This window comes from Alexandromys fortis, unplaced genomic scaffold (genome assembly GCF_014885135.2).
Source record: "Alexandromys fortis isolate MF-2015 unplaced genomic scaffold, M_Fortis_MF-2015_v1.1 scaffold_23, whole genome shotgun sequence".
Classification (NCBI taxonomy): Eukaryota; Metazoa; Chordata; class Mammalia; order Rodentia; family Cricetidae; genus Alexandromys; species Alexandromys fortis.
Window position 1 is genome coordinate 12,105,911 of NW_026067907.1, and position 22,464 is coordinate 12,128,374.

The 22,464-nt window shown below is 48.1% G+C and overlaps 1 protein-coding gene across 2 annotated transcripts in view; it reads left to right on the forward strand.

Moving 5' to 3' along the window:
• LOC126497837 (centromere protein J-like) overlaps nt 1–22,464 on the forward strand; it is a 35,994-nt gene that overhangs the window by 10,539 nt on the left and 2,991 nt on the right. For both annotated transcript variants that reach the window (XM_050136030.1, XM_050136031.1), the window contains 8 exons: nt 4,229–4,377; nt 8,642–8,857; nt 11,924–12,085; nt 13,003–13,102; nt 14,608–14,711; nt 15,645–15,743; nt 18,996–19,136; nt 19,821–19,905. In XM_050136030.1, coding sequence (XP_049991987.1) covers nt 4,276–4,377; nt 8,642–8,857; nt 11,924–12,085; nt 13,003–13,102; nt 14,608–14,711; nt 15,645–15,743; nt 18,996–19,136; nt 19,821–19,905 — 1,009 coding nt within the window. In that variant the 5' untranslated portion in view covers nt 4,229–4,275. The remainder of the gene's footprint in view (nt 1–4,228; nt 4,378–8,641; nt 8,858–11,923; nt 12,086–13,002; nt 13,103–14,607; nt 14,712–15,644; nt 15,744–18,995; nt 19,137–19,820; nt 19,906–22,464) is intronic.

Below are 22,464 nucleotides of genomic sequence, written 5' to 3' on the forward strand. Positions count from 1 at the left end.
ATCAGGAAGTCAAGGCCAGCCTTTGGGATATAGTGAGTTTGAGCCAGCCTGAGCTATGTGAATCCATCTCAATAAACTTAAAACAGAAAACAAGAAGAAGGGGAAGGGGGAGAGGATGAGGAGGGAATTAAGGAGGAGGCAGAAGGAAAGAGAAGGCAGAGGAGGAGAAGGAAAAATATTCTGCCACAATACGGGGGATCCGAAGATCACATGCTCTCCTACTGCTCCATAGGTCAGAAATGTCGCCTGAGTGACACCCGCTGGAGCCCAGGGTTAGCAGGGCTGTGTGCTTCTGGAGCCCAGGGTCAGCAGGGCCGTGTGCTTCTGGAGCCCAGGGTTAGCAGGGCCGTGTGCTTCTGGAGCCCAGGGTCAGCAGGGCCTTGTGCTTTTGGAGTCCCAGAGGGCTGGAAGCACCTCTGTTCCTCGCACTGCGTCCCCTCCCCACCGTCAAGCAATGTGCTCATTGACGCCTTGTTCCCTCATTCCTTCTTCTCGCTGACACAAGCGCACTAGTGACTTGACTTTAAGCCTCCTCCATTGTAAGATCCATGGCCTACCCACATGAAAAGTCCTCTTTTCAAGATGGTGTAGGTCAGGGATTAAGGTGTGTGGACCTCAGGAGACTTATTCTTCCTACACAAATGCTACGCATATACTATAGAAAAACAGTGGACAGTGGCCTGGAGCTAAACATGGTGACCTGTATAACGTTTAGGAGGCCGAGACAGGAAAATAGACACAAGTTTCAGTTGTGCGGTGAGTTTCAGGCCAGCCTAGGCTATGGTTTCAGACCCTTTATCTAAATAAATACGAAACAAGTAAGGAAACCAACGAACAGTATCTGATACCTTCTTCTCACATGACAGGCTGCTTACTGCTGACCGAAGCAGCCAGGCTTCCCACCTTCCTCTTTCATTCATTTATATGCTTCTTCCAGAACCATCTTTCACAATCCACTGGTTTCATGATGATAAAATTACAGCAGGGCCCATTGCTTCCTCTATACAGTCTAAGATCAAGGGTTTGAATGTCGCAGGAATAGCATCTAAGCCTGCTGTTTTGTGTGGGCTGAGAATGATCTACAGTAGCTGGATTTTTGAATGAGTGAGTTTGGTAAGTGTATATCAAGCAGTAGTAAAATCATAAAGAGTGAGGAGCAGGTAGAGGAAAGAGGTAGAAAAACATCCTCAAAGCAGGTGGCTCACAGCATCCAGCGGAATGACTGCAGCGGTCTAATTGACAGAGCAATCAAAAGCGAGCACCATCAAATCGAGTCTCAGGACACCAAGCAGAAATGAAGTCAGGAAGCAGAGGGAGTCAGAGTCTCTCATGGACTCTGTGTCTGAGCTGCCAGAGCTTTCCCACTGTAGACATTTCATATCATGGGATAGCAATAGTCATCCTTGTTGGAAGGGTTGCCTTCATAGGTGTTTTCAGGAACATTGCTCACTTTCCATCCTGTCAGAGAGTTTCGAGAGCCGTCTCACCCCCAGACAAGAAGGTTTGGAGGATTCTTGAAGACAAACATGCTTGGGTCTAAAATGGGGGTGGAGTGTGTGACCCTGATCCCCAGGGTCTACTTTTAGCAGGCGTAATCACATGTCATCAAATCAAATTGTCACCACACGACAATTCACCAACTATTGCAATGCACCACACCCTAGAGTTTAGTCTCAGAACTCCTCTTCCTCGAGGGTGGCCTCCTGGGACAGCTGCTGATCTCCCTCCTGGCCTTTCTGCCTCTCTGTATGCCCTCGCTTCTCTGGTATGGAAGACGCTCTCTCTCCTCCAGCCCTCCGTGCCGATACATGCTTCTTTGCCTGAGTGTCTAACTCTGGGCTCAATGTGATGGAGGTAGGTCTTGTATCTTATCTGTTGCTTTTATTGGTTAACTAATAAAGAAAACTGCTTGGCCTGATAGGACAGAAAATTAGGTAGGCAGAGTAGACAGAACAGAATGCTGGGAGAAAGAAGCCGAGTCAGGCAGTCGCCATGATTCTCCCACCCAACATAGAAGCAGGTTAAGATCTTCCCTGGTAAGCCATCTTGTGGGCTACATAGATTATTAAAAATGGGTTAGATCAATATATAAAAGCTATCCAATAAGAGGCTGGAACGAATGGGCCAGGCAGTGTTTAAAAGAATACAGTTTCCATGTAATTATTTCGGGTATAAAGCTAACTGTGCAGGCAGCTGGGTGGATGCAGCCCCGCCGCTCCTATTACTACATCAGTGCAGCCCGGACTCTGCTCCTCTGGCTGCACCTTACGGTCCCTGGGGCCAGAACCGAGTCTCATATGAGAATTTTCTGTTATCATGAGCTAACAGTGACTTGACAATGAGCTACTTCTTTTTTATAGACCCAATAAAAAATTCTATTTTAAGAATTTTTAAAACATGACAAAAAGCAGAACAAAGGCCCACGACACTGAGCTCTTTCTGGCCTCTGCTGGCTAATGAGGACTTGGTCCAAGAAGAACTTGATGATGGAGAGAGACAGAGAAGCAGCTTAAGGTCTCCCAGGAGCGGCACAGTCAATCCCAACCCAATTAGAACTCTCTATGTCCCCAGGATATACACCATGGGTCCCCAGGTAGGGAACGCACACTCTTGTAAAAAAATGTTCTTTCTATTTGCCTTTAAATATTCAACCACTTCAAATTCAGCAATGTGGATGAGAAGTCCCTTAATCACGAAACCCAGAGGGACCATTTAGTCCGTGAAGCATTTTGTGGAATGATGTTTTGCCTTGTGTCTTTCATTTAGCCTCGTAGAGATCATATTCTATCTGTGAGCATCCCTAAGCTGTTTTTATTTTACAGAAATGTTATAGTTTTTCAAGAATGTGTGCTGAGAGAATTGAGTCTTTATTCTGCTGCATGTGGGAAACTTGGTATCATCATCAGTTGTGCAGACAATATGGCTCCCTCCAGTTCTCTGTGTGGATGGATATGAACTTACTCTAGCTAAATTGCGGGTGGTGACTGTTTAACCTTATAAAAATCCCAAGGCTGTATGAGTTGGCATGGCCCTTTAAGTCAGAGAGTCAGTTTAGAATGGAGAGGTTTCCTGGAGTTCTAACGCTAGCTGTGTGGAGGACACAGAGAGCTGTTGGGATATGGCCTAGATGAGCCATGTCCTGGCAGAAGCCACCATCTTAGGCTAGGTGAAGTGAGCCATGATTCCTGGGGGGCCCAGGGAGAGGGTACTCCTGAAGAGAGGCCCTTAGGAGCCAGTGTTGGGGAGTGTGGAGTCCCCCTTCAGAGAAGCCATGGATGCCTGTCCACCTTTGCAGAAACCCGTAGGGTCTGGGACCACTGAGGGGGGCTGTGAATGGCCGTGCTACAGATGCCTTTGCTTGTCTCTCACTAGGAAACACCTTGTCTCCAGCCAGACTGCCTGTCATTGTGGCTCAGCTTCTCATTCCTGTTTATATACAGCCTAGGCTGATGAGCACATGTGTTTATATGTAGAAACAGGAAGTATGTTGTTATAGTTGTAATTTGTGGTCAGGGCATTCTCGGTTCTCAGACATTCTCTGTCTGAGAAGCCCTGCCACTCACCAGTGCTCAGTCTTTCCCAAACATGCCAATGGCCACCACCACCTTACACTGGACAGGGGGTGGGGATTAGCCGTAGTGGGGCTTTGGTGGCCATGGGAGGGAATTGATTTGGCTTCTGGTGCTGTTCTATCCTATGGAAGGCAGCTCCTTGCTTTTCCTCTCCACCTAGCTGCCTCCTGCTGGGCTCCTCCCCCATGGTTCTAAGTTTCAGGTTCCATAAACCCCTGCTTCTATGTCATCGTTTTAGGTTATGGAGTTGTAGGTTGGGGACAAGGGGTTTGTCCTGATGAGAGGCAGTCAAAGGCATCCACAGCAGAGGTCTGATGAAGGACTAAGACTTCCCAGGTGCCCTCTCGAGGCACTGCTCCCCTCAAGGTAATGCTGGCACTGTGATCAGGCACCATGCTGACTCCCACCCACCTTTGGGGACACACCACTTGGAAGTGGCTGGGTCCTTTCCAGTCTGTGGTTTCCAGGCATAGAAACCATTCCTTGGTCAGCTCCAGGTGGAGACTTCCCAGGATGTAGGGTGGGGGACTCCGTGACACGTGGTTGGGATTTCTCCATCCTACGTGGGAGGATTGGAAGGCTGTCAGACGATGATCGGAGAGGCAGAGGTGGGATGTGCCAAGAAGCCCCCATGACCCTTCCTCCTTTACAACCAGAATGCTTACCGGTCACCTCGAGGCTAAGGAGTCAGTGGAGGCCTACCATGTTAGAGGACCCGCGTCAGGGAGCAGGGGCCAACCATGAGAAGGAGATGGATGCTACAGCCCAGGTCTCTGGGGAGGACAGCAAACCTGAGAAGCCTGTGGTAAGCCAAGCCAAGAAGCAGCGTGTCTCTTGGATGGGGAATGTACTGGGCAGGACTCTGCCTCTTGTCTTGAGACCTGCCGTTCCTTTCTAAAACTCAAGTTGTCCCTTAGGGCCATTGCAGTGTGAGCGCACTCTGAGCTGGGGTGCTGCGTTCTCTTAGAGAAACCCTGGTCCAGCCTCTGTGGTGACTTTGAGTGTCAGGTGCAGAGCTGAGGATGCAGAACACATTGCCTCCCTTCTTTTAGGTCCAGAGAAGGCTCCAGGCTGCTGAAAATGTGTCAGTATTTTCAGGACATTTATATTCCTTAAACCGTGCTATCAAACTCCCTGATCCTTACACGCACGCGCGCACACACACACACACACACACACACACACACGCATATGCTGCTTCCACATTATCCATCACACATGCACACGCATGCACTCACACACACACACTGCTTCCACATTATCCATCACACACACACATGCCCACACACATGCACGCACACACACACACACTGCTTCCACATTATCCATCATACACATGCACACATACCCACACACATGCACGCACACACACACATACTGCTTCCACATTATCCATCACACATGCACACTCACACACTGCTTCCACATTATCCATCACACACACATGCACATACTGTTTCCACAATATCCATCACACACACACGCACACGCACGCGTGCGCACCCCTTCCACATTATCCATCCCCTTGTTCCATGTGAGGCTATAATCTCTCTTAGGATCTGACCCCGTTTATTCTCAGGACAAGGCTGCAGTGCTCACTGGGTCAACTGAAGAGGTCCATGGAAAACCTGGAGTGTGAAGTTTAGAGCTCTCTGGCTTCCAGTAGCTGTTATGAGCTGGGAACACACAATCGCAGCATATCTGAGGGCTCCCTGTGGACGCTGAGGGTCTAGACACTGCCATCACAACTTTGATGCTGACAGTGTTTCTTTAGCACTAGGTCCTTGCCTAAACATTTCTTATTTTGTCAGTACTGGGTGGGGTATCATTAGGGGTGGCCTGCTAATATTGCAGAGTCTGCACTCTGGCTGCAGCATAAAACCTGTGGCCTTTTGACCGAATGTGTGAGGATCCCCTTGCAGTAAGGGACTCAGAGACCGTAGGGGAAGTCACTGAGTAGCCAACAGTAGCCCAAGCATGCAGAGGTGGGGGCGTGGAGGCATGGCTTTCACAGAGCACATGAGAAGGAAAGGTCATGTTCTTTTCTCTGAGGCATGAGAGGACTCTTGGATGTTTCAGTCTCTACAGCTCTCTTCCCAGAGCGGGGTGCAAGGATGGAGCGAAGGGCTTACATCCACAAGCAGAAGAGACTGCCGTGTGTAGAGCTGTCCCTGGGGCTCCTCAGGAACAGCATCCCACTACTGGGTGTCCCACACTATGTTAGATTCCTATTGTGTGTGGAGGGACAGGACGTGAGCCCCTAACCATAGAGGTCATTCAGCACTGTTGAAGAAAGACAGGGGAATATGAGCATCGCTTTTATAAAGTAGCCCACAGAGAACATCACAAGGTCATGGGGCTGTGTTTTGTAATGAGTAAATGTTAAGAAAATGGTGTTCTTATGATGGGGAAGGCAAAACGGGGGTCTTCTTGAGTTCTCAGGCATCCCTGAATCTTGTTTTTGTTTTAAATAGTTTGACCCCTAGTCACTGTCACGCTATCCATCCCTCTTCACTGGCCGGTGGCTTGTTGGTATTAAGGTTTTCTAAGGTCTGGGAAACTGTAGTTGGAGTTACAGTCTGAGTCTCAGACGTCCCCCAAAGATCACATCCGTGTGTAACATTGACGGTCACAAAGTACCACTATTGGCAGGTGGTAAAGGTGAAGGCAGATGAAGTTAGGTCGTTAGGAGTATGCCTTTGAAAAAGCTAGTGAAGTCCCAGGCTTTTCCACAATTCTCTCTCTCTCTCTCTCTCTCCCTCCCTCCCTCCTTCCCTCCCTCCCTCCCTCCCTCCCTCCCTCTTTCCCTCCCTCCCTGGCTTTCCTAAGGTGAACAGTTCTGTCTCAGCACAAGCCCAAAGTGATGGAGCCCAGCAGCTGTGAACTGAAAGCTTTGAACCCAGAAGCTTAACCAAACTTTCTCCCGTCTAAGTTGGCTCCCTCTGTTATTTTCTGAGAGGACAGGAGGCTGACTAACGCAGCTGATCCCCTGCCAAGAGCTCCGTCCAGCACACACGTCCTGGATCTGGACGCTTAACACTGCCCTTCACTGGACATCCAAGGCCCCCAGTTCCAAGTGTCCCTTGGGGGCCCTGTCTCCTCCAGGAAGATCAGAACTGTAGAATGCATTTGTGACACTTTGTGTGCTAGAGGAATATCACAGCAATCTCTCATTGAAATGTGCAATTAACAAATATTAATAAAAAACAAAACGTGTCCCTGGGTTTGTTTGGCAGAGATACACTTCGGGTCCCTGGGTGCCCTTACTGTCGTCGCTCTCTGCCCAAATCCTCCAAATTTGGTGTTAGTGGCAAAGTTCCCAGAAAGGAAGAATATCAAAACTAAAATGCAATCCCTCCCCCATTGTCTCCAGAACTAGGAGAATGAGATGGTCAGGAAGGTGTTCTCTAATGTCTGTCATTCTATTCTGTCTCTAAGATTCAGTCCATCCAAATATGTGGTCTTTCTCTTTGTGATAATCTCTATGGAAGGAAAGAGAAGTCTGTTGCTCACTATTGAGGAGGAAAACAACAGGCTTCTGGACATAGCTGCCATACACACACACACACATACACTCACACATGTGCACACACACCCATGCACACATATGTGCGCATACACACACATCCACATGCACACACATCCATGTGCACACCCACACCCATGCACACCCACGTACACACACCACACACACATATACACATGATGTAGGAGTGTCATATCAGTCTGTTGATTTCATTGGTTAAGCAATAAAGAAACTGCTCGGCCCTGATAGGTTAAAATATAGGTGGGAGGAATAAACAGAACAGAATGCTGGGAGGAAAAGGAAGTGAGGTAGACGCCTCAGCAGAGGCCACGCTCCCCTCTCTCTCGGGCAGACGCATGCGATGAAGCAAGCCACCAGGTCAGACATGCTGAATCTTTCCCGGTAAGACCGGTGCTACATAGTTTATTAGAGATGGATTGATCGGGATATGAGAATTAGCCTGTAAGGGCTAGGGTTAATGGGTCAAGCAGTGTTTAAAAGAATACAGTTTGTGTGTTGTTAGTTTGGGGCATAAGCTAGCCAGGCGGCCGGGGTGCTGGGGATGCAGCCCCACCGCTCCTATCACAACACACACCCACACACCCATGTGCACACAGGCACGCACACACACTCATGCCTGTGCACACACCCCCACTCACACCCACGTGCACACAGGCACACACGTGCACGCACACACACACATGCCTGTGCACACACCCCCACTCACACCCACGTGCACACAGGCACACACGTGCACGCACACACACTCATGCCTGTGCACACACCCCCACTCACACCCACGTGCACACAAGCACACACGTGCACGCACACACACACATGCCTGTGCACACACCCCCACTCACACCCACGTGCACACACGCACGTACACACGCGCACGCCCCCCCCTCCCTCAATGACAACGTTTCCCACAGAGGTGGTAGTGCTTGGCAGGGACACCTTCAACACCGAGCAGGGGGTCCTGTCAAAGTGACAGGACAAAGGACAAACCTAACCTCAGCGGTCTGGGGCAGCAACTAATGGGAAAGCAATTGCCATGGGGAGGAGGTGTCCCTAGACCAGGCCTTGTCCGTCCCAGCGGCATGCTCGGGGGTGGAGCTAACTGTCCTGTGATGTGGGCAGGTGCCTCTGCTTCCTTCACTTCTCTCTGAGGTCACCCCTGCAAGGGATTAATGAAGTTAGGACCAGAGGCTGGGTCTCAGTCGTTTTCGGACTCATGGTGGCAGCCCCTTCTCAACTACCCCAGAGGAGAAGTCTGAGCAAGAGAAGTGAATTTCTTTCACAAAAATGCTCTAGTGGTGGCTGTACCTCACCAGCCCTTACATCTGGTTAGTGTGTGTGGAGTAAGCCCTAGCAGACACGCTTGACAATGCTAAAGCTGTGGACACCTGATTTTTCTCTTTGGAGAACAACATCTCAGAAGTCCACAATCCCTTGTGGGCGTGGACTCTGTTTTGGGGGCGGGGAGTTGTCAGTACTCCCTCAGGGTTCCTGAGAAGTGCCTGTCATTCTTTCCCCACCTCAGGGACTGCAGAAGCAGATCTGTGACCTTGCAGCAGAGGTCTCAAGACAGGCGTCTTGGTGGTGTGTGGCTCACAGAGACCTCCAAAGCCAGATCGACGCTCTGATGAAGGAGAACCAGGAGCTCCGTGAAGAACTGAAGGCCCTGAAGCAGCAGAGTCTTGGGGCCGCAAAATCTTCTGTAGCCTTGCCGCCCACAGCAAGAGCAACCGATACTCTGGTACAGCAGACTTTCTGCATTGCAGAGATAATGGCACAAGGAGGCATGTCCCCTCCCTTGCAGGCATGCCGTCTCCCCTGGGCACTCTGTGAGGGCTTAGTGTCTGTCTTTCAGTCATAGTTCACATAGAAGTGACAGTCCCGGTAGCCCTGGGAGCAGAGCATGTCGCCACTGTCTCCAGGAATCCCCAGGCTCTGGTGGAACAGCTGGACACCTGACCAGGCCACCTCAGGACTCTAGGGTCCTACTTTACCTTAAGTGGTGGACTAGATTCTGTCATTAACCCAACCGTGGCACAGGGGGAGATAGGACGGAGGTATAACCCTGTGATTAGTAACTGAGAGCAGGCTGCTGTCACTGGTGGAAGCTGAGCGGGGCCCTATGGGAGATTCTATGTGGCCTTTGCTACCGCGTTGCCTCCATTAAACTTTGCTCATGTGGGTATGTGGGTAAGATGTGCCCATGAGTCTGCAGGGTATTCCTCTGTCTCTGTCAGAGGTCAGTCTCAAAAGCTCACTGACTGCACAATTCTGCTCCTCACGTGACTGTAGATAAGAACAGCCTCTAAACCGCACACACCCACCTTTGAACGGCAACAAAAAAAAATCAAGGCGGTAAATGCCACACTTTTAAATTTGCCCAGGGTTATCTGTATTCAAACACCATTCTAGGGATGGTGTCAAAAGGTCTGCCTTGTGTACACGTGTATATGGAGTGCACAGTGTAAGTCAGCCCTGGAGCAATGGTGCGAGAGGTTCACACTGACACTTCTTCCTCAGAGGAGAGTGTGCAACCATAAAATACCAAGCCCACATTGACAGACAGCCTCCAGAGGAGGACTTGTATCTCAGGTCTTTGGCCAGTTACACGAGTATTGTGTAACTAAAGGCCTTCTGAAAAGTCACGTGGGATCCTACTGCTGTAGAAGTTTCCAAAACATGTATGTATGTATGTATGTATATGAAGGGAATTTAAATGGAGTCAGCATATAACAGGAAAGATGATGCCCAACTAGACATATTATCCCACCAAATAAATCCTCTAGTGAAAGGAATGGACTACATCTTGTTGAGTCATTGGCCAAAGGGGTCCCTTGGAACTCCCCAAACATAGCAGGACATGGCTAAGGCTATTGGTTGCTCCCCACAAACTGACGGAGTGGCTCTATTTACGAAGACACAACGTCTTCACTGACATGGAGAAACTAAGCTGGTATCCTGCTAGAAGCTTCACCCCTGCTGCTAGTGTTCACGGTGCTGTAAGGTAACTCCGCAGGCCACCAGAGGAGAAAGGTAACATCAGTGTCACCCACTACAGGCACACTACCTAAAACAGAGACCTGCCTGCAGAATACACGGGTGCAACCATGGCACCCATGTTATGGGAGTAACCAGCCACTTCCTTATGGCATTTAAGGCCCATTCCATGAGGGGGAACCCATACCTGACACTGGTAAACTGGTCCAGAAACAGAGACTGGATAGGTCATGGGCCTAGGAAAAAACACAAATGTTCTTATTCTGCTAACAAAAGATATCCTGACAGCACATTGCTAGATCCATAGATCAGTGCTACCGAAACCCTCATCAGAAACATTTCTCCTTGCTGTAGATGAGCATTAACATAGAGAAGCACAGATGTACAATACACACACAGACATTGGGGCACTTGGTCCTAGATGGGCTGTCTTCATCAAAACCCTCCCCTCACGGCTCAGGGATCTATGTGGAAGAAGGGGTGGGAAGATTGTAAAACTAGAGGTGGTCGGTGACTCCACAGAAACAGCACCATCCAGACGGAGCAGGGCTGATGCACTGTGAACTCAGGGAGACTGTGCAGCACACCGTGATGCACAGGTTCAAACCATGTGAAATCCCGGCACTCAGAGCTCAGAGCGGGAGGGGACTCAAGGTCCCACCTTTGACCAAGAAGCTGTTTACAAATGGTAGCTGCCAAGAAAGGGAAGAGCTTCTGGGTGCATCAATCACACTCCAAGGCAGGCCCACACCCAGGAGTAGCTGGCCAACACAGATTCTGTGGTTGTTGGGTTTTGTTGTTGTTGTTTGGTTCATTGTTTTTGTGTGCCTGTATTTTGTTTCTTTTTGTCTGACTGGTTTTTTTTTTAGTTTGTTTTTATTTCATTTCTCTGTTTGCTTTGGGGGGTTGAGAGAGAGAGAACATGAAGTTGGCTAGGTAGGGAGGTGGGGAGAATCTGGGAGCAGTTGAAAGAGATGGGAAATACTGTATGAAAAACTTTAACTAATATTGTTGAAGTGTTCCGCATTTCCTACTTCCCCACATGCTCAGCTGAAGTTGCCTAATGCAAGGGCACGAGGGTTGAGTTGTTTATCTTTTGGGTCCTGTGATGGTTTAGAACTGGTGTCTGCAAGAAGCAGGTGGCAGGTCACAGGTCACACCCAACAGCAGTCTAATCTCACCAACACGTAGGACATCCAGTCCAAGGCTCCTAGCTCAAGCCATTATGAAGACATTCAATATTAGTGAGCAGATTAAAATGTGGTTTTCCCTCCCTGTGCCCTTTAAGCCTGGGCATTCCTGCCCCTTGGGTGTCCTCACAGGCCTCTGGTGGCTCTGCACTCATTGCCTGTCTGCATGAGACTCCCGCATGCAGCGGTTTGGGGTGAGTGTGGGGCCACAGCAGAAGAGACCACGTGTAATCAGTTATCTGAATGTAGTAAGACTCCCTGGTAGATGTGTGCTTGAAGGCGAGTGATGGGTGGCAAGCTAAGCCATACATCAGAACCACTGGTTTTTAAAATAACACAAAGGCTAGAAACTCATTTTTCTTAAAATCTGTTAAATTTGGTTTCATGTTCTTTATTAAGCACGGTATCAAACCCTTTCTAGACTTCAGAATGCAATGGTTCTAGACTGAGGCTGTGGGGGAAGGTGTGCAGACAGCAGCTTCCCTTCTGCTCCCCCAGGGAACTGAAAACACGGGGCTGTCACGGTCCAAGCTGTGGGGGTAGCCAACATGGTGCGTTAATTGGTACTTTTGGGCGGTATGATCTGATGTTGACGTAAACGCCCCCACGTTTGTTTCTAGCCTGTGTACATAAGAATAGAGGGGATCGATTCAGAGAAAACAACATCATGGGACGACAGAGACGATGTCCCTTCCGGAAGTCTTCAAAACGGAAGCACAATGGCCACTGGAGGAACAGACTCCTTAGATGAAAGATTATCTTTTATGTCTTTTGATGAAAAGGTGACCTTGGGAACTTGTACCGCTTGTGTATGGTCTCTCCCTCCCTCCCTCCTTCCCTCCCTCTCCTTTCTCTCTCCCCCTCTCTCTGTGTCCGTTGTCTTCCTCTATCTGTTTCCACATCATTTCTCTAAGTTATTTTTACATGCTGGTGCACACGCGCCCTCTGCATGCCCATAAAGGCCAGAAGAGGTTGTGCTAGATCCCCTTGAGCTAGAGTTACAGGCAATCGTGAACCATCCAACATGAGAGCTGGGAGCCAGACAGGGGTCCCTCTGAAATGGTAGCAAAGCTCTTAATTAACCATTGTGCTGTCCCCTGGCCTTTTACCACATTTTGAGACATGCTCCCTAACTGAGCCTGGGTGACGACACTGGTTGACTGGGCTCTGACTAATAAGCCTGAGGGACCTCTGGTGTCTGCTTTCTGGATGCTGGGGCTCTAGGCATGCTGCCCCACCTGGCCTTTTGTGGGTTCTAGGGATCTGACCGTCAACCCTCACGCTTGAGCAGAAAGCACTTTACCAACCTCCCTCTCCTCAGCTCCCCACCCCAGGAATACATCCTGCTTATCCCAGCCACATGAAGTCCAACAAGAGCACTCCCTCTGTCACTCAAAATGGGCTCGGGGATTTGTAAATTGTAACTGTTCCTATAGATCAGAAAACTGAGTGTCTTCACACACGCCTTCAGTATTAAAACAACAAGCCAAACAGAACTGAAGTTATCTTTAAAAACAAAACCATTATATGGGTGGGAATTCCCTATACAGGGTCAATTGCCTGAGTTCAGGGAATGGAGCCAGTACTCTTGGCAGAGTCTGAGACGTGATTAAGGTGTCTGAAAGCTGACACAGCTGTGCACAGCATCCGGTTACTGGTCTGGTGGCATCATTGGTTTTCTGACTCTCTCTACATCCAGGTTATGCACCTGTCTTCCAAGTTTGTGCAAAGGCGCCTTGGCAGGATATCACCAGAACCACCATCGGACACCACAGCTCTGGACACAGAGTCAGTGGCTGGTGAGAGGAATGAAGTGGCAGGGGACCAGGGAGAGATGTGGCATGTGGGTGAGGTCCCTAAAGCTCCCTGGGCCCAGGGAGGGATGTGGCATGTGAGCCTGGCCACTCTTTGTCTGATTCCTCCTCAAGCTCCTTCATCTGTCTCGGTCACCTCTCTCAACACTGCAGCAGAACCCAGGCTGGCTGTTCGGGGCCATCCTTAGCCCTTCCCTTTCTGCTTGCTGGCCGGTGACATTACCTGCCTGTTTTATCTGTTCTTGCCCAGCAATTGCCTGACCTTCCCCTGAGCCCAAACTGTCTATCCAGGCTCTCCTGTCCCCGTGGGTGCCAGCTGCAGGCTCCCACAGTGGCAGGGAGAATGCCCCACTGCAGCCTGCCGACAGTGGTAACCACCACACTCTGCGCCCTTGAGCACGCCCGTGGGTGTGCACGAACTCTGCTGTGGAGTCTGCACACAGCCTTGGCTGCCAGGCTCAGCGGCAGCCCTAGTGGGAAGAGAAAGTCCTCATCCTCCTGTAGCCTGATTCTTACCTACCCTCTTTGCTGGCCCACGTGAGCCCCCTTTGGCATATTGAGCCCTGAACCCTTGTGCATGCGTGAGCACAGCGCTGTCTCTCCCTGAGCCTGTGTGACGTTTCTGGACCCCTGTGAATCAGTTATTTTTCTATCGCTATCGTAAAGCACCACGACCACGTCAACTTCCAGCAGGAAGAATCTACTGGGTTTATGGTTCCAAAGGGCCAGCTCCTAAGGGTAGGCACCATAGGCAAAAAGCAGAGAAAACTGGAAGTAAAACCAAGTACTATACTTCTTCTATTGAGGTCATAGCAACCAAACCTCCTTCAGCAGCACACCAGATGGAGGGCAGTGTCCAAATGCCCAAGCCTTCCACACTCCGTGTGTTGGTTATGTCCGCTTGGCACAACCTAGAATCGCCTTGGAAGAGAACCTGGTTGAGGAATTGTTTATATCAGGTTGGCCTGTGTCTGATAAGCACTGTGCAAGGGGTCCTGAATGAGATGAGAAAGCCGGCTGAGAGCAAGCAAGCATCCATGCATTCTTCTCTCTGCTCTCGGCTGTGGGTGTGTGGCTGTCAGTTCCCTGGCGATGGTGACCTTCCTACCTGCTCTCCACTGCCCTGGATACACAGTACTCCCTCCCCGGCTGCCTCTGTTTCCTTCCACGTGTCCAGTGGGCAGTTGTCCCTGGGTTTCTCTTCCTGTGTCCGTCCCTTCCTGGGGCAAAAGCAGCTGCAGAACAGACACCACCCTCTGCTAGCTTAGTCTGTTGGACCACAACTCTAGGGACGACAGAGTCAGCAGACAAGGGCTGACTGTCTCCACTCAACATTTCATGATTTCACTCAATCAGTCGATGACATGCGCACAGCGACCCCAGGAACAAAGAGAACTGTTGGAAACGTTTGGAAACTTACTCACACGGGGAATACAACCTTCTCACTCTGTGCATGCAGTCTTTTGAAAAGCTCTTCTCTGCTCTTTTAGATATATGGTCCTCCAACCCAGAGAGTTCTGAAGGTGAGCTTCTCATGCAGGCTCAAGCAAGCAGGCTCCTCCCTAGTTTTTCCCAGAATGCACTGTGGCTGCAGGTAGGTAGGATTTCACCTGGTGGGGAAGCTGGGGTAGGAAGACCTGGAGGTGGTGGCAGTGACAGTGGAGTGACTGCCACTCCATCCCTTTTTCATGAGCGTGGAAGGTTATTATGGCTGCAAATGACCCTAGTCTCTGACATTCTCTGCCTTTCAAAAGAGAGAAACAGGGCATCCCTTTGTCAATGGAGGGCAGCATTAGGCCAGTGGCCAAAGGCAGGTCAAGCTTCTGTGACCTTAAGGATTCAGAAGCCAAAATTTTTATTCTGTTTTGTTTTCTTTATTTTCAATTCTCAGTGGAAATGAAAAGAGTAAAAGGCCAAGATCTATGGCCAGGGTCACCTCATAGCTGCACAGTGTCTGAGGGGAATGGCAACAGAATTAAAGCCATTTTCTCTACAGGAGGAAATGTGGGCTGAAAAGTACTTTGAAACCATGTGAAGGTGGGCAATGGGGGGTGGGGTTCTCTAAAAGCAGTCAGTATCATTATCAGCTGTGGCAGCTTAGATTAATGAAGACAAATTGTAATAAATATTTGCACAACTTTAATGGAAAAAACAGACTCACGAAACCAAGGTTCCCGCAGAGTACAGGAAACAGGAAGGGAAGCCCAGGCTTCTTTGCTGCGCAATTTAAGCCAGAGGCGAGTCCGCCCCCTTCGGGGCGGGCCTAACCCTACAATCAGCGATGTGAGATGGGTTTAGTTACCTCGTAAACTCCTGCTACCGATGCATTTCGAGGCCTGAGTGATGTGCAGTCAGAATCAGAATTTGGTGACTGCCATCTTGCTCACCCTGCTATGGATCAAGCATGGTCCATAAGATGAGAGAAATCACTTTACAAACACAAACTTAGTCCCAAGAGCCAGTGTTGATGAGGCCCTGTAGTCCTCACAGGGGGCCACAGGAGGCAATGGTTTTAATCTCTCTACAGAATCTCATGGCAAGATCAGGACCATCTAAAGAAGTACCACGCTCCATGAACACCAAGAAGGATAAGGAGACACAGGAAAAGCGACACCCGAATGGCAAGGTAGGTATCCGCGGAACACAGCTCTTCCCAGCCACGCTCCCTGTGCAGGCTGTCCCAGAGCTACAGGCTGGTGGCCACACCTCTCCAGAGCATCACTGAGCAGCTTGCTTCCAGTGACAAACACCTGCCGCTCTCACCGCAGTGACACCCACTGCTACCTCAAGAAGCATTTTGTCCCAGAGATCTACTGCCAGGAGACTGGAGTTGACTTGGGGACCATGGGAAGGGGGAGCTGCTGTGGCCCAAGCGAGCAGCTGAAGTGATGATGGCCCAGTTCACCTTCAGCCTCTCTTGCTGGAGTGAGTCTCCTCTGGGCTGAGCAGAGGAAGAAGGAAAGCTGCCTGACGTCACAGTTTTTCACTAAAATCTCCTCTTCCTCTTCATCCTCCTCCTCCCCAGCCCCCTTCTCCTTCCCCCTCTTTTCCTTTTAGACAGGTCCAGCCTTTATGGACCCACTAGGTAGCACAATGACCTTGGGTTTCTGGTCCTCCTGCCTCCTCCTCCATAGTGCTGGGATTAGAGGCGTGTGACACCGCATCCTGTCATGCTATGCTGGGAATGGGACCCAGGGCTTCAAGCATGCTGGACAAGCAGCGACCAACTTAGCTGCATCCCTAGACCCCTTCTTTAGTGTGGCTGTTTTGCACAGTTATCGGGCAAAGAAACACAGTTGAGCACAGCCCACACGATGAGATCCGTAGGGAGCAGGGCGGTGCTGGTTAGTGTCCAGGGAGTTACACACCAATCAGGTGCTTGGTCTTCGGGAGCCACGGGGATGAATGTGAGAAGCAGGTGTCTGTGGCATCCTATTCTGCTGTGCATTGACCTCACTGCCCGGCTCCCTGGGTACCACCTCCCTGGGTACCACCTCCCTTACAGTCCCCATCACCTCACTGCCTCTTCTGATCCTTCATCTTGGATCAGTCTATGTGTGTCTTACATGGAATATGCTGAATTGTTCGATTATTTTTATATTGTAAACTGTATCTATCTTTAATTGAAACTTTATTGTAAAAGAAGTAAGAAAAAGTCATACACTAAAATTAACCAGACCCAAAGTCTATATCTCTCAATGCTCTTCTGTAGTTAGAACAGCCATTCGGAATCGGTGAGGAGTCAGATTAAATTTTACACCTTCACTATCAAATACGTTTTACACACTTATCTACCACTAAAAATGAAAAATCCATGGCAAAGTCTAAACTAAAATATAATAGGCCTTACATCCTCTTTTGTGGCTCAAATCCTATTTTTGAGGGGGTAGCTGCTTTGTTTTTGTTTTTCAAGACGGTTTTTCTGTGAAACAGTTCTGACTGACCCGGAACTTGCTCTGTAAGCCAGGCTGGCCTTGAACTCACAGAGATCCACCTGCCTCTGCCTCCTGAGCACTGGCATTAAAGGCGTACACCACCACCACCAGCTTGTACCCTGTTCTTATAATGTACTTTAAAAATGACATGATCACACATGACCGAGTGATGACATGCTCTCAGAACGGCGTTTGGTGATGTCACCATTGTGTGGACATTGTAGCGATTCGCCCAAACCTAGACATCCTCAGTTACTCCACATGACCCTGGGGTGTAAGCAAGAGACATGGTAAATGTGAGGGGCAAGGCGGCATGGGCAGCAGTCATACTACCATGCAGGACGTGTCCCGCACCGTGAGGAAGGCACTGAAATAAAGACGACATGTCTGGGAGAGCAAACGCAGGAGCCACTGTCTGCTGTCTGTTGTCTGTTGTCTGTCTCTGCTGTCTGTTGTCTGTTTCTGTTGTCTATTTCTGTTGTCTGTTGTCTGTTTCTGTTGTCTGTTGTCTGTCTCTGCTGTCTGTTGTCTATTGTCTGTTGTCTGTTTCTGTTGTCTGTTGTCTGTTTCTGTTGTCTGTTGTCTGTCTCTGCTGTCTGTTGTCTGTTGTCTGTTGTCTGTTTCTGTTGTCTGTTGTCTGTTGTCTGTCTCTGCTGTCTGTTGTCTGTTGTCTGTTTCTGTTGTCTATTTCTGTTGTCTGTTGTCTGTTTCTGTTGTCTGTTGTCTGTCTCTGCTGTCTGTTGTCTGTTTCTGTTGTCTGTTTCTGTTGTCTGTTTCTGTTGTCTGTTGTCAGTTGTCTGTTGTCTGTTGTCAGTCTCTGCTGTCTGTTGTCTGTTGTCTGTTTCTGTTGTCTGTTGTCAGTTTCTGGTGCAGACTAGACAGCGGTCTGTGACTTATCACACACAGGCACATTGGCCCAGCATCACCACAAACCTCAGAGATGCAGGGTGCCACACGGCATGAGGTGACAGGAAATGGTCAGCCCCATTACTGTCTTATACAATGACTATCGTCTGTGTTGGTTATTGGCTGGAGCACTGTTCCTGGACTGGTTCGTGCAAATGCGGTTGATTTTATGATCTCCCCGTGTAGAGCCTTAAGAACAGTGCGCTTTGTTATTGTGAGAGGCCGCTGGTCTCGTTGGAGCTTTTCTGGCTGGCTGAGAACAAGAACTCGTCTTCTGGTTCTGACCTGCACACAGCTTACACATTCAGCTGGTCTGTTTGTGAGCAAGGGCATAAGAGTGTAGACTTAGCTCAAACCTCTGCCGTATTGGCTGTCAGCTGGGTTTGGTTGGCTAGCTCTCTGATTTGGTCAGAAGTGTTGGTTTTTAACTCTGATGAGTCAGCTCCTACAGTTCCAGCTATGTTAAGAATAGTTACAATGCGTGGCATAATTAATAAATGCTACGTGGAGCTTTTAAAGTACACATGTATTAAGTCCCCAAATTGAGGTTATTTCTGCAAGTGTCTTTGTTTACGCTGATCTTTACAGGGTAGTGTCTTCTACCAAAAGCCTAGCAGTGTGCACTTGAAGCTGCCTGCTTGCTAATTATTCACTGAAGCCATGAGTGTAGTGTATGAGTGGAAAGGAGAAGACAGGAAGGACAAAAATGCACACAAGTTAATTTCTACATAGCAATTGTGCCATTTCATCTGGCCCAGGTTGCGGGTTAATCAGTCCTAGGACCTTAGATCCTACAGACCCATGGCAAACACACAGCCTCAGCACAAGGAAGGCAGACAAGGAGGAACAGACCATAACGCTTACTACTGACAAACAAATGCAGGATGGTGTGTGTGTGTTTGTGTGTGTGTGTGTGTTATTAATCACCATGCCAGACAAGCTGTGTGCAGTGATTTTGAATACAAGGAGAAACAGTGGAGCCGCGGCAACCGTACTTGTCACAGGTCTTCACCCCGAGTCTTTGTGTGTCCATCAAGGTCGAGCAGGTACTCAGCGACGGGCGAACAATCATCACTTTCCCCAACGGAACCAGGAAGGAGATCAGTGCCGACAAGAAGACGACCCTCGTCAAGTTCTTTAATGGTGACATGAAGAAGGTCAAGTCAGACCAGAGAGTGGTGCGTGCAGTGAGCACACTTGTGCTGTCTTAGAGTCAGAGCCACAGTTAGGAGCAGCAGTCCCCAGAGGCACACCCTTCTCCTCTCCTGCTGTCAGGAGGTGAGGGGAGGAGAAAGATTAGAACCTTCTTGTTAATGAGAATGTTGTCCTTGGTGTTTGATGCAAGCGAGATTCTTCATGGTCTCACCTGCAGATTTGCAGGTCAGTGGTGTCCCACCAGCTCCCCACCCTCTGCTGTGAATTATCAGGTGCTCTTCCACTGGCCTGAGCTAACCTACTGGGCTCAAGCTGAAGATCAGAAAAGCAAAGCAGCCTAGCCACTAGAGAGCTCTTACCTCTATGGAATATTCAGGCTGAAAAGACAGCGAGCTCCTGTCTCCTCCAGCCCTTTATTCTTCTCTAGTGCTGAAATTAAAGATTTGCACCACCTCTACCGGCCTCTATGGCCGACTAGTGTGGCTGTTTTGTGTTCTGGTCTTCAGGCAAGCTTTATTTATTAAAATGCACATAAAATGTCACTCCTCCCCACCGCCTGTGTTTCTGAACTGTGGAAGTTCCCACAGAACCCACCAGCTGAGCTTGTGCCATGAGCCACCTATGGGAAACAACTAATCAGATTCAGCTGATTCTAATGTAACAGCATTAGGGGTCGCCTCCCAACATGTGTTCCCTGGTCTTTACAGATTTACTACTATGCGGATGCTCAGACGACACACACAACCTACCCGGACGGTGTTGAAGTTGTGCAGTTTCCAAACAAGTGGACTGGTGAGTGACGTCGTCACCCTGGACCTGCTGGCTCCGGGCTTTGTGTGTCTGTGAGGGAGGAGATGGTGGGGTATATGAGCAGCCTAGGAAAAAGCAGCAGACATACAGCCTTTAGATTCACTAAAAAAAAAACAGGCTGCCCAGCTAGATTTAAATGTTTTTTATTAGAAATTATTCCATGGAGTACATAGGGCAATATTATACCCAAAGAGTCATTTTTTGTTATTTCAATATTATTTTTAATTTTTGTCTTTTCCTTTATTTTTTTAAAAAAGAAAACAAACTTTTTTCATTATACATACCAATCCAAGTTCCTACTCCCTCCCCTCCTCCCATTCCTTCTATATAGTGTTTTCTAATTCCATCCATTTGCATGCAAAATTCAAGATGTCATTGTTTTTTTTTTTTTTTTTTTTTTTTGCCACTGCGTAATACTCTAATGTATAAATGTGCCATATTTTCTTTATCCATTCTTTGGTTGAAGGGTATATAGGTTGTTTCCAAGTTCTGATTATTACAAATAATGCTGCTATGAACATAGTTGAACAAATGTCCTTGTAGTATGATTGAGCATCTTTTGGGTATATGTCCAAGAGTGGTATTGCTAGATTCTGAGATAGGTTGATTCCCAATTTTCTGAGAAACCGCCATACTGATTTCCAAAGTGGTTGTACAAGTTTGCATTCCCACCAGCAAGGGATGAGTGTTCCCCTTACTCCACATCCTCTCCAGCATAAGCTATCATTATAGTGTTTCTGACCTTAGCCATTCTGACAGGTGTAAGATGGTATCTCAGACTTGTTTTTGATTTGCATTTCTCTAATGGCTAAAGATGTTGAACATTTCCTTAAGTATCTTTCGGTCATTTGAGATTCTTCTATTGAGACTTCTCTGTTTAGTTCTGTACCCCATTTTTAATTGGGTTATTTAGAATTTTGATGTCTAATTTCTTCAGTCCTTTGTCTGATATGGGGTTGGTGAAGATCTTTTTCCATTCAGTAGGCTGCCTTTTTGTCTTATTGACAGTGTCCTTACTTTACAGAAGCTTCTCAGTTTCAGGAGGTCCCATTCATTTATTGTTGCTCTCAGTGTTTTTGCTACTTATTTTTTTAACACACAATATTTTTTATTTTTTCCCATTTCCAGTAAGCTTTTTTTTAAAAAAAATTATTGATTTTTATTGAACTATATATTTTCTCTGCTCCCCCCATCCTTCCCCCTCCCCTTCTACCCTCTACCATGGTCCCCATGCTCCCAATTTACTCAGGAGATCTTGTCTTTTACTACTTCCCATGAGACATCCATGTTTGTCTCAAGGTCCTCATTGTCTTCTAGGTTCTCTGGGATTGTGACTCGTAGGCTGCTTTTCTTTACTTTATGTCTAAAAGTCATATGATGTTTGTCTTTCTGAGTCTGAGTTATATCACTCAAGATGACATTTTCTAGATCCATCCATTTGTCTGCAAATCTCAAGATGTCATTTTTTTTTGGTATAGTACTCTATTGTGTAAATATACCACATTTTCTTTATCAATTTTTTGGTCAAGGGGCATTTAGGTTGTTTCCAGGTTCTGGCTATGACAAACAATGTTGTTATGAACATAGTTGAGCACATGTCCTTGTGGTATAATTTGGGTATATACCCAAAAGTGGTATTTCTGGGTCTTGAGGAAGGTTGTTTCGCAACTTTCTGAGAAATTGCCATACTGATATCTAAAGGGGCTGTACCAGCTTGCACTTCCACCAGCAATGCAGGAGTGTTCCCTTTACCCCACATCCTCTCCAGCATACGTTGTCATCTTATGCAAAACATTATTTTGAGTGAGTTAACCCAGACACAGAAAGATAATTATCACATGTACTCACTCATAGGTGGTTTTTAAACATAAAGCAAAGAAAACCAGCCCACAAATCACAATCCCAGAGAACTTAGACAGCAACGAGGACCTAAGAGAGACTTACATAGATCTAATCTACATGGGAAGTAGAAAAAGACAAGATCTCCTGAGTAAATTGGAAGCATGGGGACTTGGGGGAGGGCTGAAGGGGGAGGGGAAGCCAGGGAGGGGAGCAGAGAAAAATGTAGAGCTCAATAAAAATCAATAAAAAAAGAAGAAGAAAAGCTGTCTAAAACTGAGCCAAATTAGGTCAGGCATTTATAAGTAAGAAAAAGAAAAATTACACTCGCACGTTCATAAATGCTCTATGAGGTGGTTGATGATATTAGGCAGGTCTGATGAAAAGAATAAAAGGGTTTGATAGACATATCTGTCCTTTGAACCCTGGCTGCTCTGTGTGGAATGTCTCTAATGTATCAAGTAACTGTATAGCAGGGGTTCTGAGTTCTGTCGCTGTCTATACCCACGCCTCCTATCTCCAGAACACCCTCCTGTGACAATTCTAGACAAGGTGAAAAAAACATCACAACCCCCTCTTGCCACTTTTCAGGGGCATCCCTGTGTCTATGTGCTCTGCAAAGTTCAGCAAATGCTTTGCTTCTGCACCAGACAGGGGATTTTGAGATTTGCAAGCTAGTGAGTCCCTACTTCTCCAGGGCAT